At 43.3% G+C, this 17464-nt stretch overlaps 1 protein-coding gene across 1 annotated transcript in view; it reads left to right on the forward strand.

Annotated features, from left to right (window-relative positions):
• EPHA4 (EPH receptor A4) overlaps positions 1 to 17464 on the forward strand; it is a 102296-nt gene that overhangs the window by 30575 nt on the left and 54257 nt on the right. The window contains exon 4 of the mRNA XM_082487402.1: positions 12609 to 12764. Coding sequence (XP_082343528.1) covers positions 12609 to 12764 — 156 coding nt within the window. The remainder of the gene's footprint in view (positions 1 to 12608; positions 12765 to 17464) is intronic.

A 17464-nucleotide genomic window follows, 5' to 3' on the forward strand; every position in this document is an offset into this window, starting at 1 on the left:
GGCTTCTGGCACTCCTCTCTTTCCCAGACAACAGAAGTTTGACAAAAGAATGTGGGAACTGCCAAAACGCGTTTCTCCTCACAGCCACCCAGATCACCCTAAGGTGGGAGATTTCATCTGTTCTTGCTAAATTATTCTTCTCTATTGAAAGGCTTGTTGACAGGAGCAGATTCCCAGCTCTTTGATTTTTAAATAGGGACTGTATTTCACAGCTCTGAGTGCTCAGCCCATGCAGGCATTTCTCTGCATCCTCTGGAACGTCCTGCCAATGCCTGTGATGCAAAGAAGCAGGTAAACAGTCTCCGCAAGCTTCCTCTACTGAGGCTATAAAAGGGGAGCTGAGACAGCCCTGGATATTCCCTGCTGAGTACGCTGGGTTGTTGCCATGAAATTTTGTTTCATCAGAAGTAATCACCTCCTCTCGTGTATGGGCACCTTGTTATCTGGAGATCTCGGAGTGCTCTATACGCGCTTATTGCTTAATTAAACCTCACAACAGCTTTTAGATGTATCTATTGTGAATTTTATTGCCACTTTGTAAGTGGATAAACTGAGGCAGGGATATTGACATTTATGTTCTGGGTGTCTATGTAGTTACACCCTTCAAATTAGGGGGCCCAAAGGAACAGCCCTGCTTTCTCTTCCACTGCTCCCTGCTTCCTTCTTGCCATTAACTCCTGTGAGAAGGGGTTATCCACGCCTGGGAATGTCCTGTGAACTACAGGGAGGTGACCTGGAAATTACTGAGCAGAAGGTGAGGCCAGACCAGCTGGGAAGGAAATGAATGAGTTTTCCTCTTAGTACTGTGATACACACCGTGTCCATGAATGCCAGAGGAAGGTCAGGCAAGCTCTCCTCAGCCTCTGTGGCAGAGCCAGGAATTAGACCTGGGTGACTGTCTTGGTCTCCCCTGTAGCCATGAGCTCACACCTCATTGGGAGGCATCAGGCCATAAGTGAGAACAAATGTAGAAGGATGGCTTCCAGATGCCTCCCTGCATGTTTGGGGTTTTGTAAGTTAGCCCGATGAGGAGCAAATCTTCAGCCTGATTTTCACATCTAGGATAGAATTGGGGGAAAAAAGGTATCTAGAGAAATCCTGGGTAGTTTGAGTCTTCCACTTCCAAAACATCTTTGGTAGCGAATGCCATGTTTAAACAAAGGTGCACCTGCACGTGCCCCATGTCCAACACTTTTCCTGAAAAGGTATGATCTGTGTGGAATAGAGAAACGCGCAGCTTGGGCAAATTTAAGGAGAAAAGAACAAACAAGTGGGCTGCTGCTTTCCTCTTGTTGAAGTTAAGCTTCATACTAAACTTTGCATTGGTAATGAACTAAAAGTGGTCATGCACTCCAAATAGCAAAGAGCAAAGGACAGAGAAGCAACTCATCAATGTACGACCCTCTCTAAAATGTCATGGGTAATCAAGTGTGAAGTACTTAATGGATCATGATTTGCACGCCACCATTTTGATTGATGTACTACTTAGTAGAGGATTGATAGTTTTTTACTTTTTACAGTGACGTTGATGGGAGTCTCTCAGAAGCACCTCCGTCTATTTTCTGTAGTGCTGGGGAGAGCCACAGCAGTGTTTGTTTGAAGCCATTGTGTTCCCAGCATCTTTGTTAAATGGTCAAAAATAGTGCAGAGTTGTTATCTTGCATAGACCCGGATCTCACCAGAGCTGTCTATATTTAGGCATCTTCCAAAACCTTTGTGTCAAGCAATTCTCTGGGGAGACCAAAATAGCTGCCTTTTTTTTTTTTTTTTTTTTTTTTTTTTTAGTGTCATGCAGCCATTTAGAGAGGATGTGATGATTAAACCATATTAAGGCATCTTGCTATAGATCCAGAGATATGAGCTTGAACTCTGTTCTGGGCTGTTTACAGTTAACCCAAGAATAAAAAAGCCCAGAAAAAAACATGTAGGTTTTAGTTTGCTGGCATGAGGTGGCTCCATCACAGTCACGATACAAGTTAAAACGGTAGCAGAAAACATTACAGCTATGCCGAGTTCTGCTGTGGAGTGGAATTCCACTTGCACAAAGGAGACAGCATTAAAGGATTTACGTGCAGGATCAATCCACAAATTCTTGACAAATTTGCTAAAGGGTATTAACGTAATAATTATTTCAGCCAACTTGCAGTGTCTCACTAGCGCGTATAAAATGCCAGCACTTTTAAAAGAACTGAAAATAACGTGTTAGCTGCTCTTTAATACCTTACAAGTACACTTTTTCTAAGTCCAAGACCTTGTGTTGATGCCAGCTGATGCTTGTGTTAGGAGCAAATGGACATTTTACCGTATAATGTTGGGGCTACATGTTGCGCCTTTCCATGTCAAACTGCTCAAGCTGCTACTGTGCTCTATCGCAGACTTCATCTAACTTTGGAAGTTTAATTGCCTTTCTACAGAGCTGTTAAGATTTAGGAGATGAGAGATGATCCCAGGCTGGCTGGACACTGCTTTGAGATACAGATCTCTGTTCCCATCAGTGCTTTTACACGACTGGGGAGAGAAGTTTGTAAGCAGGTCTCCTACAAGAGGATTAGGGCTGTTAATGTGGACATTCAGGCCAATTAATCAGCTTTCACTGGAGTATATTGTAAAACTTTAATAGTGATTTTTATTATTTTTTTTTCTGTAAAATACAGTTGCTTAAAGAACAAAAATCACAATTTCCTATGTTTGGTGGTTTTGGGTTTTTTTTTGTTTTTTTTTTTTTTTTTACTTAAAAAAATTAACTTCTTAAGTTTCCTTAAAAATCTGTTAGTTTTGTGATTCTCTTTGTGCTGCTTCTGTTCAAGGGAAGCCATCAACTTGTTTTTCTAATTGAGTAATTATTTGAAACTGATTAGTTGACTCATCTCTTCAATCTCACAGCTTGTATAAAGGTGATTAAACTTTAAAAGTTAGATGAAGTCTGTGATGGAGCACAGTGACAGCGTGAGCGCTCTGAAATGGAGAACTTCCGAACACTTGACTTGGTAATATTTTAAAGATCCTCTTAGCACTTGCACAAGTGTGCTAGCAATGTCAGTAGTCTCTGCAGCAAAAAAGGACACAGCCGCTTGATTGCTGTTTCTGAGAAGAGGGGTCTTTATCATACCGGGGCATCTGTTTATTGTTTAAATACTGGAGAAAAAAAAAAAATGCAAACCATTGAGATGCCAAGTCCCCAGTTCAGCAGTACATCCCTATTCATTAAAGCACTTAAATGTGAAGTTATGCGTGCTTTTAATACTCTGCTGAATTGGGTCCTACAGCTGCCTGGAAAGGGAGGGACACCTCCTGAACATATTGCAAGGACAAACAGTCCTTTCCGTTTCCCGCTGGTGGAGCGCCGGCTGCTTCACTGCCACTGCCAGTCCTAGCAAATATCTTCCTGTAGAGAGCAGAGCAGGTTGGGATTTTCATTCCTTGTGGAAAGTGCTGACTTCTCACTGAGAAAGGGGGTTTGGTATGATTTTTTTTTTTTTTTTCCCCCAATCAGGAATTGTTTTACCCAGACCCTGAATTTTTAGCTTTCTAATTTTTGTTCTAATTTCAGACAAAAACCCAATGCAGCAAATATTCTGTCCGGAGGCTGGTTTTCCTTTTACGGTGTCTTGATGAGCCTTTTGAGCTGACCCTCTGAGCACAGGGCTGGAAGCGGTGTATGCAGGCAGTGTTGACAATGCTCATGCAAGATCAGGGCACTGCCAAAGATCAGTAGCAATCATGATGTGGAAAATGTCACTTACCCCCAACTATTTCTCCCCCAATACCACAGCTGTAGCAAAGATGGGTGTTGCATATATAAGCTGTTATTATTAATTCATAGAAATATGACATTTTCAAGTTTGTATATTTTTTGAGATTATTTTTTTATCAGTTGTGATCTGTCAGCTGTGCAGCAAAGCTCGGAATAATACTTAATAGTTTTTAAGAATAAAAGCTAATTTTTCTTTTTTGGGCTTTTCCATGTATGTGCCTATTGAACTTATTTAACATATCAATTGTATATGTATTTAATTTTTTCTTTTATGCTTTGGACTGCCTGGTTTCCTTAGAAAAGGGTGACAGATAAAGTAGGTTTCAGCTTTTAAAATGATTGGAGTATCAGCATAATTATATTTCTTTTATTGAGGTACAAGTTAGTTTAAAAAGTTTCCTTAGAAGACAAGCATCGCATTTGTCTGTGTAAAACCCAGGAGAACTGATACTGCTTAGGAGCAGCACTCCGAAAATACAAACTCTGTCCTTTCAGAGAGGATTTGGGAGTGTAACGGTGCCAGCTGTGCCATGGGTCTGTGCCCACAGTATGCGGCGTCCAAGTGCAGGGCTGCACCGTAAAAATGTCTGGCGATTGACTCTGAAGGCTGAAGGCTCTGAAGAAAATGATACCCAGGCGATGAGCAAGACCTCCTTGGCTGGGATTAATAGGCCATTCTAGTGCTTGTGTTGTACACCTGGCTGTTTTGTTTGTGCCTTTAGCGCTCTCTGAACAGATTGCTGTATCAGATGTCCTGTCCTGTTGTGCTTGTGCCTTTTGCTGAGCTAGCAGCTTCTTCATTTCTTCCGGTTTATTTCACTGGACTTCATGTATATAAAAAAAGTTTAAAGCCCTGGACTTCAGCAGATCAGATTTGGGCTTGTTTAGGAATTTGCTTGTCAGGAGGGCAGTGAAGAAGCCCACGTGACGTGGTGGATTGTAAAGGACAAACTGCTGAAAGCACATCAACAGCCCATTGCAGCTGCAGAAGGCAAAGCAGGTGTAGCAGAAGGCCAGGGTGGATGGGCAGGGAGCCCCTGGCACAGCTCAGACACGCAAGAGAAGTGCCCAGGAGGATCATGTAATCTAGCCGTTGCCTGAGGATGCAGGGGAGGAGTTAGGAAAGCCAAAGCTTGGCTGGAGTTGGACCTAGTAAGGGTTATGAAGGACACCAAGGACACCTGCTTCTGTAGGCACCAAAAGGAAGGCTGAGGAAAATATGGTCCCACCACTCAGTGAGGGAGGAGACCTAGTGACCAAGGACATGGAAAAGGCTGAGGTACTGACTGCCTTTTTGCCTTGGTTTTCACTGGGAAGGTTGGCCGCCTGGCCTCCCGGGTCCAGCAGAGTCTGCGGAAGTGAAGTGTTACAGGAGAGGACTGAGTTAAGGGGAACTTAAGTGAAGTAGACATATATGAGTCCATGGGAGCTGATGGGATGGGGCTGAGGGTGCAGAGGGGTTTGGCTGACGTCGGTGCATGGCCGCTCCCTGCCATCGTTGACAGGCTGTGGCAATTGGTGCCTTGAAGTTAGCAATGAGCACCTCTTCCCTCTCACTTTGGAGGATTCAAGAAGAGACCTTGGATGGTGATCATGATTCATTTCCACACCAAAGATCTCTCTAGTTCCTTGCTCCTCACTTCTTTTAACTTCTAAAACTCAAATAGGCAGTTGAATTTCTTGTCTCCTAGGAGCAAAAAAAAACCAAAATAAAAAATCTGGCCACCTGTCAATGAGGTGATCGTCGCCTCACCATGGAGGCACACCAGGCAGTGCACTGTTGGATTGCTGAAAGTTTCTGAGTACTGTTGTGACTACCTACAGCTGCTGCCTTGGGATGCTGCCCTCCTCTTCCTCATCCTGCTCTCTGCAGCTGAGCCTTTCCTGATGGCCAGAAGGGCTGCAAATCATCTGCAGCGGAGCCACCATCGTTTGGTCTGGCATGGCTGAGTCCTCCCGCAGTGGCTGCTGTAGGTGTTCGGACGGGTGCAGGTGGCTGATGAAGTCACCTCTGTGATGCTGTGCAGCTGGAGACCACGTGCCTGGGGTCTGTCTTTTAACATTTAGAATTATTGCATTGGCAAGAATCCAGCCAGATGCGGTCTGCCTCCTTGGAGGATGTGGACTTTGGCTTTGCAAGGGTCACGCTCAGCATGGGTTGGAAGGGGACAGCCCAGCGCATGACCGCGTGGCTGCCACCTCCGGCAGTGCTAGCCCAGCCTGGGGTGGCCATGTCTGGGCAGCCCCCGGGGGATCCTGCATGCTCCCAGGCTGGGTGCCTGCTGCCCCTCTCCTCTCACTGTGCTGGGAGCTTGGGGGATGGAGGGAGGTGAGCCTCTCGGCAGCTGAGTGGAAGCCACCTGGCGCACAGGCTGGGCTCATCCAGGGCAGTGGGGGAGAGGGGCTGCGCTCTGCTCGCGGCTTGCTCTGGGGGAGCGCAGGTGCCCGGTGAGCAGCAGCAGCAGGGTCGCATCACCTGCAGCGACTGGCTGCCCCACCACCCATCCCCATTGTAGGAACAGTCGGAGGAAGCCCGGTACAGCCAAGCAGAAGAGTGTGCCTGTGGGCTGTCTGGGGCGGCTGTGCTTTCTTCTGCTCCTGCCAGGGCTGCGGCTCTCCTGTCATCACAGGGTCAGTCCCTGGTGTTTAAAAAAAAAAAAAAAAAAAAAACCCAGACCACAGCACAAGCTGCAGACTTGTAGCACAGTTGCTACTTTGGGGAAAAAAAGCCAAAGATGGTTTTTTTAAGGTTGGTCAGATTGCCTGTGTGAAAAGCTCCTCCACTCAGTTTATGCTGCAGATTTGCACGGTAGGTCTGTGTGCGTACCTGCAACTGTACCTGCGTGCACAATTTCAGTGGCTTAAACAGAGTTTGGATTTCACATCACAGTACCTTTGTGCTCCAAAGTCTCTTTATTTCTGTTTTGAACGTCCCAGGTTTGTACCCAGTCGTGGAGTAGAAGTGCTCTGAAGTCAAACAGTCCAGGCTCTTTCTCTAGTGGGATTGTGGTTGTGTTTCCTCATGTCATTCATGCAACAGAAATATATGCTTAGTGTGTAGAAATACTGGTTTTCTCACCAGAGATATGATGGGGAAAGATGGGGAACTCCTTTTAATTTGTAGCAATCGTACAGTCATTATTAACAGGAGGCTAAGATCTTACAATGTGAACATAAAAGGAATCTGATGTTATTTGGAAACAGCATTTGGTACATTGCGTCAAATTCTACAACTTGACTTTTAAGAAAGGCTCAAGAGAAAGCTTTTTCTTCCCCCCCCCCCCCCCCCCCCCCAGCTTCTAAGGATCTTTATTTATCACCCTCAGGGGCATTACAGTGAGTAATTAGATTGGACCAGGAGAACGACTTAATTTTACAAGAAACTCATTAATTCATCCTATTTAAAATCTTCTCATTTCACCCAAAACCCAATTACGCTTGTAGTGGCGATGATCTGGAAAGGCATTGTCTTGTAGGTATTAGGGGGGCCACTGGGACTCCTGCGGTATTCATGTCGGGGAGACAAGGGTGACTCCCTTTCTTTGACTTTTAGGTCAAAAGAACTAGTCCCTGGGACAGCTTGACAATTAGAAAACCCTGATGAGCATTTGGAAGTAAAACAGCTGTACAATAACAGAGGGGTTCATGGTGCGGGGCAGAAAGCTCATCAAAAGAGACTATCCAAACAATTGAGTTCTATAATTAACACACAAAAATCTGTTCAGAAATGGTAATAACAGTAAAAGAGAGCTGAGAAGATGCTGCCGACTTATGTGGCAGATGTGGTTTTGTTACAATCTGAGAGAGAAAATCCATCCTCTTAAAGGATAAGAACAACATTAGAGGGGAAAAATAAAAGTAACTTTTTGTTCCTAAGGGTGCAGTTAAAACATGAGCTTAAAATATTTCCAGACAGGGAAGAGCTGTAGAAAAAGTAACCAGTGATGAAAGACATGAAATATACTATCAAAGTATTTTTTCAAGTCTTCAAGCGTAAAGTTCTTTTCTCACCGAAATTTATAAGCCTGACACTGAAATATCTGTTCTTAAATTATTTGCATTGTTCTTCATTTCACCAAGAATACTATTTTAGTTTTTTTCATTAAAGTTGGATACAATCATTGACTTTAAAAAAGTTTCCCCTCTTCTGTTGTGTGTGGAGGGAGATTTGATTCAAAATTGTATCTCAAGAATTTTGAAATTTTCATGAGTATGTAACTGATACATTTTTCTGCTTCAAAAAAATGGAAACTATTAAAAGCGTAGTTCCCAAAATTTCAGCTAACTCCACAGATTTTTAGCTATATTATCACAGGCAAGTGAATAATAAAAGTTCTCAGTGGTGCGCTGGTCCCTTTTGGGAAGGAGGAGTGCAGCAGGAGCGTGGTTGGTGTCTGGTCGCTGATCCTGCCCTGGTTGAGGGCCGTTTCCTTGCAGACCTCATTTGGAGATCGTAGCCTTTAGCGTAGTGATCTATCAGGTGATGGCTTGGCAGTGCAGCGTTCCTGTGCCTGTTCCCTACCTCCCCCTGCACAGAACTGCCATCCCACCGGTCTTTTTTGCTGCTGCTGCTGCAAATGAGCACTGTAGAACATCTATGTCAAATTTTCTTCTAATATAAGTTCATTGACTTAACTAGATTTACTTGTTTCTGTGCTTGTTTATTCACCCCATTCTCTTTATTAGCTGCTAATCTGGAAATCAGTGTTTTTCTCAGTTGCGAGTTCTCCTCTTCAGCAGAGTCTGAGGCAGCAGGTAGAAGCTGTTTCTTCTGGCCTTGGTCCCTGGTTGCCAGGGCTGCTGCAGGAGCTCCTGTCCAGTGGCTGTCAGCTCAGGGCTGGCTCGCTTGGACCTTCCTTATCCTGCCTTCTGCTCAGAGCTCCGCCAGCCCTGCCTGGCTCCAGGGTCTCTTCCCGGTTTAGAGTCCTGCTTAGCTGTCTTGTGGGTGAAGAGCACAGCGCTCCCTCCCTGGCACTACCAAAGCCTCTACTTGGAGCTCGCTGAGATTTTTTTAAGATATGCATGGCATTTTTTAATGATTTAGGAATTTGTCAACAAAGAGGTTGGGATGGTTTATCCAAGCCTTTGCAAGACATTATCCTAAAGAACTACTAAGCATGTCAAGCCTTTTCCAAACTATGATGGAAAGATTCATTGCTATTTTAACGAGGACAAGGGAACAATGTAAGAGCAAGTACTGGGGGATTTTTCTCAACAACCTTAAATTTGCAAGAGAAATTTTTTTTTAAGATTCCCCCCCCCCAATCAGAAAAGAACATAGCTTATTAAAAATGATTAAAAACAATTTAATACATCTATGTTGTTGAAGCTGTGACTAAAAAGAATGTGACTAAGAACCCCGTCCGCTATGAGATGAGTTTTTAAATTCTAAAATTGCTAGCTGAAATTTTCTAATAGAAAATTCAGCATTTGGAGAGACCAAGCAAGCAGACTTTCCAGCCCACACATGCATTCTTTTTTTCTTTTTTTTTTTTTTTTTTTTTGAGAAAGCCAAAGTCTGAAAATCAGGTTTTAATGAGAAAATGGAGTTTGAAAAACAGCTTGAGAAAATTTACATCCCGATTTGACTGAAGTTTCATAATTTATCAGAGCAGGTTTTGCAGTTTTAACATGCATCACTCTGGGGAAATTTAAGAAAAAAAGGCATATAAGAATGACCAGCAATGTTTCACAAATCCTGGCTTACTTTAAGAGAAATATAAATCAAACAGATTTTAACATTAGAACTCAAAGGTATCAGCATAATTATTTCAAGCTGTTGTCCATTTAAAATCAATGTGATTTGTTTTGAGGAAAAACTGTGAGCTTTTTCATGCTGAAAATATTGTTGTTTGAGAATTTTCCTTGGAACTAGTGCAGACGATTGTAACCTTCTTATGCTTGTGGGTGATCTGAATGGGAGAAAAGATTTTTCTCCCCCTATTTAAAAAAAAAAAAAAAGAATAACAGAAAGAACTAATTAAGGCAAAGCTAAGGAATTGAATTCAAAGTTTGCATTGCACATGTGAACTAATCTTTTTACAATGGTATCTTTCGAAAGCTGTGTAAGAACCCCATTCATGCCGGGTCTCACCCAGCAAATCCTTCCTAGAAAAGCAGCCACACGAAGATTTGTCATGAGCAAGCAATAAAGACTTTCAGGGAACAGGTTCTGTACAGGCTTCTTGTTTGCCTACTAAGTCATTAACCTTCAAAAAAATCCCATCTGTAGCCTTAACAGGCGCTGGTTGTAATAGGTGTGTCAGCAGAACTTCATGCTAAGAACAGCTTCTACAGGATTAGATTCGAGTTTTTAAGTGACAGTACCATGGAGCTCTTAGGGGCAAAGAACCACTGGTTTAGTGCAGCACATTCTCTAGTGTCCTTTTACGCCACGTGCTGAATCTCTGAGCACGTTAAAACGAAGAAAACTCAGTGTTCAGGAGTGGGTGATTTTTGAAGCAAAATGGCTGTGTGTGCTTTAGAAGCAGCTACTGCGTTTGGGAGAGCTTTCTTCAGGTCTTGAAATATTAATGATCTTGGCTTAATATAGTAGAAAACAAAATACAGTGCATGAAACTAGGGGGGGTTGGAAATAATCCTTGAATTACAGACTGTTGACCTTGCAGTACACACTGAATCCACCTATTCCCTTTTAAACCACTGAGTCTGAAAAGGCAGCGAGGAGGAGGAATGGTCTCAAAAATCCTTCCCTGTGACATTTTTCTACCTTTCCAACAGCATGTTACAGCCCAAGCAGCATCTTCAGCCTTGTACAAGATTCTTTATCCTTGAAGTATTTTAATACTAGGAAGATGCTAGAGACAGCTCCTCCTTTAGCGGTTTCTGTGAACTATGATGTTCATATTAACAGTAATGTTAGAGTTTACATGTCTTTCTTTAAAAACCTTGAACAATAGAAAGAATTTTGTGGATAAGAGCAGTCAGCCTGGTCTCCTCTTGTATTGTGTATTTCCATGCCTTGTCTTTATATATGGGAGCCAAATTCTGCCTGTTGGTGTCTGTCCTGGCCATATACAGGCTTAGGTGTATTTCTGATCTGAGCTGTGGCAGTGAAAACGGGGAATAATATCGCAGATCAGCATCTGCCACTTGACCGCTGCTGTTGTTAAACCAGGCACAAGAGGACATGTAGCGATAGTACAACTCACTCACCAGATACTGCAAATCATATAAAAAAATGAAAGGTAATTTTCTGTGGGTTTTTTTGTTGTGGGTTTTTCTTGTTTGTTGGTTTGGGTTTTTTTCTTCTTTTTCTGGGCAATTCACATCACAAGCAGAACAAGCTGTTTTACACGAGTTGCCTTTGTGTACTGTGCCTGCCTGGCTGATAGGCCATACCCAGTGGGTTTGTATTTGTGTTCAGGGACTAATTGTCTCTGATGTGGGGAGGCTGGGTTCGACCCCTGTGATTCTTCCTGCCGACACTGCGGTTTCTGATTTTAATTGAAACCCCAAGGCCATCTGAAGCATGGCCAAAAAGCACCTTGCAAGTTGAACCTTATCTAATAACATGATGCATGTAAAGTCTGGAAGCATAAATCTCAGTCATTTGAGCAATGTGTTTTTATAAGATCCTCTGTTCCAGTGACAGCCACAGCGAGCGAAAGCGGACTGATCTCCCAGTGCTCTTACAGATGGCGCACTGCACATCGTAAAGTTAGGACTCGTTAAGGAAATTCCATAAATGGCTTTGGTTAATAAGAGTGAAGTAACTTGCTGTTTTATAAACGTGTTACTGAAATCCCTCTCCGTTTCCCATTCAAGGGCTTCATAAGAGGAGGAGGGAAAGAACGAGGGGGACTAAGGGGAGGGTAAACCAGAAAGAGTGACCCCCGGCTGCACGGGGGCCTGCACCTTGCGTACTGGAGCCTGTGCATAGCAGGGGAACCCTAAAGGTAGCGTAGGTGATAAATGACAAGATGTGGGAGTGAGTCACGCAGTAAATACTGGGAACAACCTTTCCTTTTTACACGTTTGCATGCCTGGGTATTTTCTCTGTTCTCCGTAGTGCTGAAATCCAGTGGTGATGGTGGGCTTTTATCTCTAGCCAGGGGAGAAATTTCCAGGATGACATACCTGTTAGCCACCATTAAAATGTGTTATTAATGATGCTAATGAGTTTTTTCCAAGTGATGTAAAAGTAGCCATTCGTGTAAGCATTGCATTTATGAAGATGATGTCACCGAAAGCTTGCCAACTGCACGTGGGACCTGGCGGCAGTGGTGCAGTTACTGCTAAGTCCTGGCTTCGAGAAGGGGAGAGCATTGCTGATTTCCTCCCTTGGGGAGAAGGAGCCAAATGAATTCTGCCTTGCCAGGAGGGAGATGTGCCATTTCCGGGCATGTCAGGCTGAGGGCCTTGCTGCCAATCCCAGTGGGTTCCTGTCCTACTCCCTCTTAAAAATTGGCAGTGTCTGACTGTCAGCTGCCATTCCTTAAGTGGTCATAGAATACACCAATTGCACCCCTCTTGTCATGCTCTGTGTGTGTGTGTGAATGCAGGTGGACATGGGTTAAGCAACACGCAACTCCACAGTAAGCACAAAGAGGCAGCTGATTTTCTGGCAGTGTCAATAGAAGAGGATAATTTTTTTTTTTTACCGTCTCCAAGCCAGCTTTTAAAATGGCTCTTGTTGGAATTAGAAATCAGTATCCCCTGACAGAGGATTACTCATTAAGAGTGTGATGATTGTTAATTCTTCACCTGGGGCTAAGAGGACATCGTTAGATCTCTTTGAAATGTCTCCTGCCTTGATTTTGAATAAGTAAGCTGGCAATTTATGATCACAGCCTGGGCAAGTAACACTCTCCCTTCCTGTTCCTCCATCCAGCTTGCAAAATCGGATACTACAAGGCTCTCTCGACAGATGTTGCTTGTGCCAAATGCCCGCCTCACAGCTACTCCATCTGGGAAGGCTCTACCTCCTGCACCTGCGATCGGGGCTTTTTCCGAGCTGAAAATGATGCTGCCTCCATGCCCTGCACTCGTAAGTTGATCTTTGTACAGCCTCTTCCCCTTTTATTATACATTTCTTCTTCTGTCTTTCTTTCACTGTGTATGTAGGAAACATTGCAGAGAGATCAGTGTCTCTAAGAAGTGTCCTGCTTCTGAGGGCAGCATTCAGTAGCTCTTACAGCCCTTTGCAGATGCAGTTTGCATTTTGGCTTACGCTTCTGGGAGAGAAAGCGTTAGTTCTCAGCCCTGCATTCCGAACAGTGACATGGTTGCACTGACCCTTGAGAGCTTGCAGTCTAAATAAATCAGGAGACTGGGAGGAGACAAAGCTGCAAAAGAGGAGTGACTTGCACACCTCAGTAACAGAGTTGTAAATAAAATACAGGTCCAAGTTCCAGTCTGAGGCCTTGTTCAGTAGATCACATCACCTTTCATCTCTTTAAATATTGATATATGTAGAAATTGTGAAAGCTTTTCTCATAATTGTATGACGTAGGGTAAATAGGTAGTATTTATAATCTCATTATATATATTTAACTTGCTCAAAATATAGCTGGTGACCCTTAGGAACATAAAAGTGTTCCTCTGAAAGGGGTGGAAATAATAAATCTTAAGCCCTAATGAAACAAACACCCAAAGTATGGTTTATTTTATTCTTGGTAGATAAATACATCATGTGCAGCAAATGGAATTTGCTTTAGTTCCACCAAAATGCTTTCAGCAGGGAGAACCAGAGGTGTAGTGCACTGAGCACATCCACGGGGTTGCTGGAACAGCTCCTTGTCCTCTGTGTTGGTTAACGGCTCACACAGCTGAAGACCTGGGATTCCAGACATGCCCTGGTGTAAAATCCTGAGCATCTAGGTCTTTGGATTTCACTTCTATAGGAGCAGAGCAGTTTGAAACAATAAGTGAAAGGGTTGTATTTTACCAGGGGATATCCATGTGTGGCTATCCCTGAAAGCCATTGGAAATGCTTCCAGATTTTTGGTGTTCAGCTGTATATTTATGTAGAGAGTGTGTTTGTGTCTGTGAGTGAGGGAAGGCTGAGATATTTCTTTTGTAACATTTTAATATATTCCAAATTCATTTTGGAGAGATGACTCACATTTATTTAAATCTTATTTTTTCCCTTACAAGGCAGAAACAAAGTGTGTCCATAACTAAGCCAGCACTCATCCCTTCCCCACACCCCCTTGATTCCAGCTCTTCTTCAGTGATCTCCTTCTTTTCAGCTGTGAGTTTTGCTGGGTGGTGGTTAAGCAGGCCTGGGCATAGCCAGGAGCAGCTGCTTTTGCTTAGTAGGAAAGCAGAGAGGTCCATATATCCCTTGCCAAACATTGACTGGGGATGGAGGTCTAACTGTATTGTGAAACCTTGCTGCAGTGGGTAGGAACATGCTTTTTATAATATAATTTACACTGGGAGATATAAAGCTTGACCATTTTGATAGGAAAAATGTCTTTTTGCAACAATAAAATTATTGTTCAGAAAGTATACCCTAAATAACATTATACCAGCAAAAGTTTCTCATACAGCCCTGGTCCTAGTGAGTGATATCCTGACCAAATTGAAATCAAATTAGTAATCAACTGGTTGAATTTAAATAGGCATGTGTAGTGAGTGAAGTATGAGCAGAGAGCAAAGTACTTCCAGATGGGGGAATTGTGAGCAAATGATATGTGTGTTTGCTTATATTGCAAAATGTACCCCTGCAAGCATAGCCATTTTTGTCAAGTCTTGGGCCTGCTTCTGGCACCCTTCCCCATTCCTGTCTTCAGAGGTCAGTCAAAGTTGAAGTCCCTGAGCTTGGTCTTCTACCCTGAAAATATGAAGAGGGAAGAAGAGGCAAGGGCTATGGTGCTGGCTTCAGTCTTCATCACTCCAGCAGTCTAGGAGGACTCGGCATGCAGAGGCAAGCCAACACCAAGAGCCCGTGGACACCTGGTCTTGGAAAACAGGCCTGTCTCTGGAGGTCCCACTTCATAGCTTTGAATTTTCCTGCAGCTTAAGTGCTTCGTTTTCTGTGGTCCAAGGTGAAGGAAGACACAGAGGTTATTTCTGAACTGACTTGTGGGGCAGCTTTGCTCCCCCACACGCTGCTCTGCTCTCTAATAACCCCTCTTTGAGGTCTGCCTTAGCAGTATTTGAACATTGCTATGATGGTGGTACCTGCACAGGCACAAAATCCAGCCCTGAGTGCGTGGTGCACCTCTGCGTTGCGCAGGGAGTGGTTTGCAAGGGGCTCCTGGGGGGGCCATTCGTTTGCCGTACTCCCCACACTGAGTAGCCTTCTGCCCACGCACTTGAGGCAAGTGACAGAAAGCGTTTAGAGGGCGCCTGCTGAAGGAAGCCCCTCCGGAAGAAGCTCCCCGTTTGTCTGCCTTTCCTGACAAGATGTGGAGACAGAAGGGAGCGTAAACATCAAAGGTTCTTTCAGACGGATTCAGACTCTAATCAGTTCTTACCAGTTGGTTAAACCAGGTGACAAACCCAATTCCCTTGTGCTGACAGCCATAATAATCAGGCACCTTCTTTGTTCATTATGCTCTCTTTAACCCTGGTATTCTCATTCAGCCCTGCATTTAGTAATCACTCAGTGTGACGGCGCACTAATGAAGAAATAAAACACAGTATCTGAGATCCATTCTTCTAGCAAAAAGATAGACTCTGCTCCACTGGCTTGTAAAATCAGGTTTCTGTACACTTGGAGAACTATTAGACCAGGTGAATAAAAGTAACATTGGGTAATTTGGAGAGAACACCTGGAATGGACTGTGGATTGATCTTTTCTTTATTATTTCTAAACACTTTTTAAGATTAAGAACTTCAGCCTTCATAGGATGTGTTTTTTAAAGCTTTGACCCTTGGCTATTGATTTCCTTTAGTAATAAACTGGCTGGCGTGTCACTTATCTCGCCTTCTAGGTTGGGGGAGGAAGACTGTTAGGACTTTCCATTAGCCTGATTGTGCTAGTGGATGAAAGGGAACTGGAGAATTCCCCTTCCTTTTCCTTTCTCGTAATTCCCATGGTAATTAATAAAAGCAACACCTACTTCCTGATGTGCTGGGCAGGAGAGGTACTCCAGAGTCTTCTCATTCCATAACCCCAGTCTCTGTCATCTCCATCTGTTGTTGAGTTGTAAAAACTGTGCCAAACCTTCTGGTAAGCCAGGCATCCAATCTAAACAAATAACTCAAACTCTGGTTTTAGTGTTCTGCTCTATTTTAGCTTTGCTAGAGAGTGAGTAGTTATGTCTGTCTTTAAAGCTTGTACAAGTAAGACCAGAATGTGTCAGGACGTGAGCGAAGGAGACGGTGGAGTGGGTTGTGTCAGAAGGCCAGGCATAAACACCCTGACATACACGTGTTGACTGCTGCATCTTTTCGCTCAAGCTTGCCTCGTGGGGATAATCATCAAGGTGTCTGTCACCACGGAGGAGCAGGGCCGCCCTGGATCCGCCGCTTTGACCTAACTCAGGAATTTAGACTTTCGACTCTGAAGCACAGTGGGCTTGTCAGCTGTGTGCTTGGGCACGGAGATGGTATGATTGGCCTGTAATACACTTGAGCACAAGCTGTGGAAAACGGGGATGCCTTTCGCTTTTGAAAGCATTGCAAAAATAATGTTAAGGCAACTATTCAGACCTTCATTTATTTCAGTACTTGCTGAGAGGATGAGTCTTTCATAAGGTTAGCAATCTAATAGAGAATAGATTGCCTTACCAACACACAAATCCATGAGCCTTGAAATCAATCAGTCTCAATCATAGTCCTCATCCCTGAATTTCCTTCTCCGTAAGGAGATATTCTGTGAATTGCAGCCTGGCGCAGGCAGGTGCAGTTCCCACCCAAGTTAATGGGCGTTGGTCCTATGTCCCCACCATTAATGAGTTGGGTTCTCTAACTGTTTCTTAACAAACAATGCTCACATTATGAGTTAGACCGGGACAGTTTTGTATTGTTTATATTGTCTGCTTGATTCAGATTATTAATGATTTTTAATTGGGAGCCCTTTACAAAAGAGAGATTACTGGCATAGACTGTCCAGCTTGAAATTTGTCTCAGTAAATGACCCTGAATAATTTAGTCCGTTGTGCCACCCAAACAGTGACTGATTGATTGATATTTTGGCGTGGCCTGAAATATTTCTAAAACGGTTGCATTTAAGACAGTTTATACTGGAGAAGCTTAGAGATAATGAGAGCAAATTTAGTGAGATGCAAGAGAAAAGTGCCTGCTTTAAAAGGGCTTTCTCCAGTTTAGGTTATCAAGAAATCGAAGAGCATGACTTCAAACAGCAAACGTCACTTACTTGTCTTTACATTCGCCTCTTCTAATTGAATTTAGTGCACTGCTGTATTTCCTCCAGAAAGTATATTGTTTTTAAATTACCATTTCAGTGCTATTACTCAAGGCTCCTGCTTCTAATGCTTTCTGACAGTTATCAGCATAATGAACCATAATGAAATGATGAGCAATCTACAGTGGAAACTCAATGTGGATTCCACTAGAGCTGTGTGGCTGTGTTGTTAAAATTTGAATGCACATTAAAATAACACTGTCCTTATTTGTTTCCAAGGTCAAGGCTTTAAAAAAGGTCTGAAAGGTCTAAACACTTCAATTTTGTAAGTGTTACAGTCTAATAAATGCCCTTAGCGCAATCTTGCGTTGCATTTAATATATCTCAGAGATAAATATTTGACCTGCGTTTTCAAAAAAGAGTGGATT

The sequence above is a fragment of the Vanellus vanellus genome (genome assembly GCF_965231255.1).
Source record: "Vanellus vanellus genome assembly, chromosome: 8".
Lineage (NCBI taxonomy): Eukaryota > Metazoa > Chordata > Aves > Charadriiformes > Charadriidae > Vanellus > Vanellus vanellus.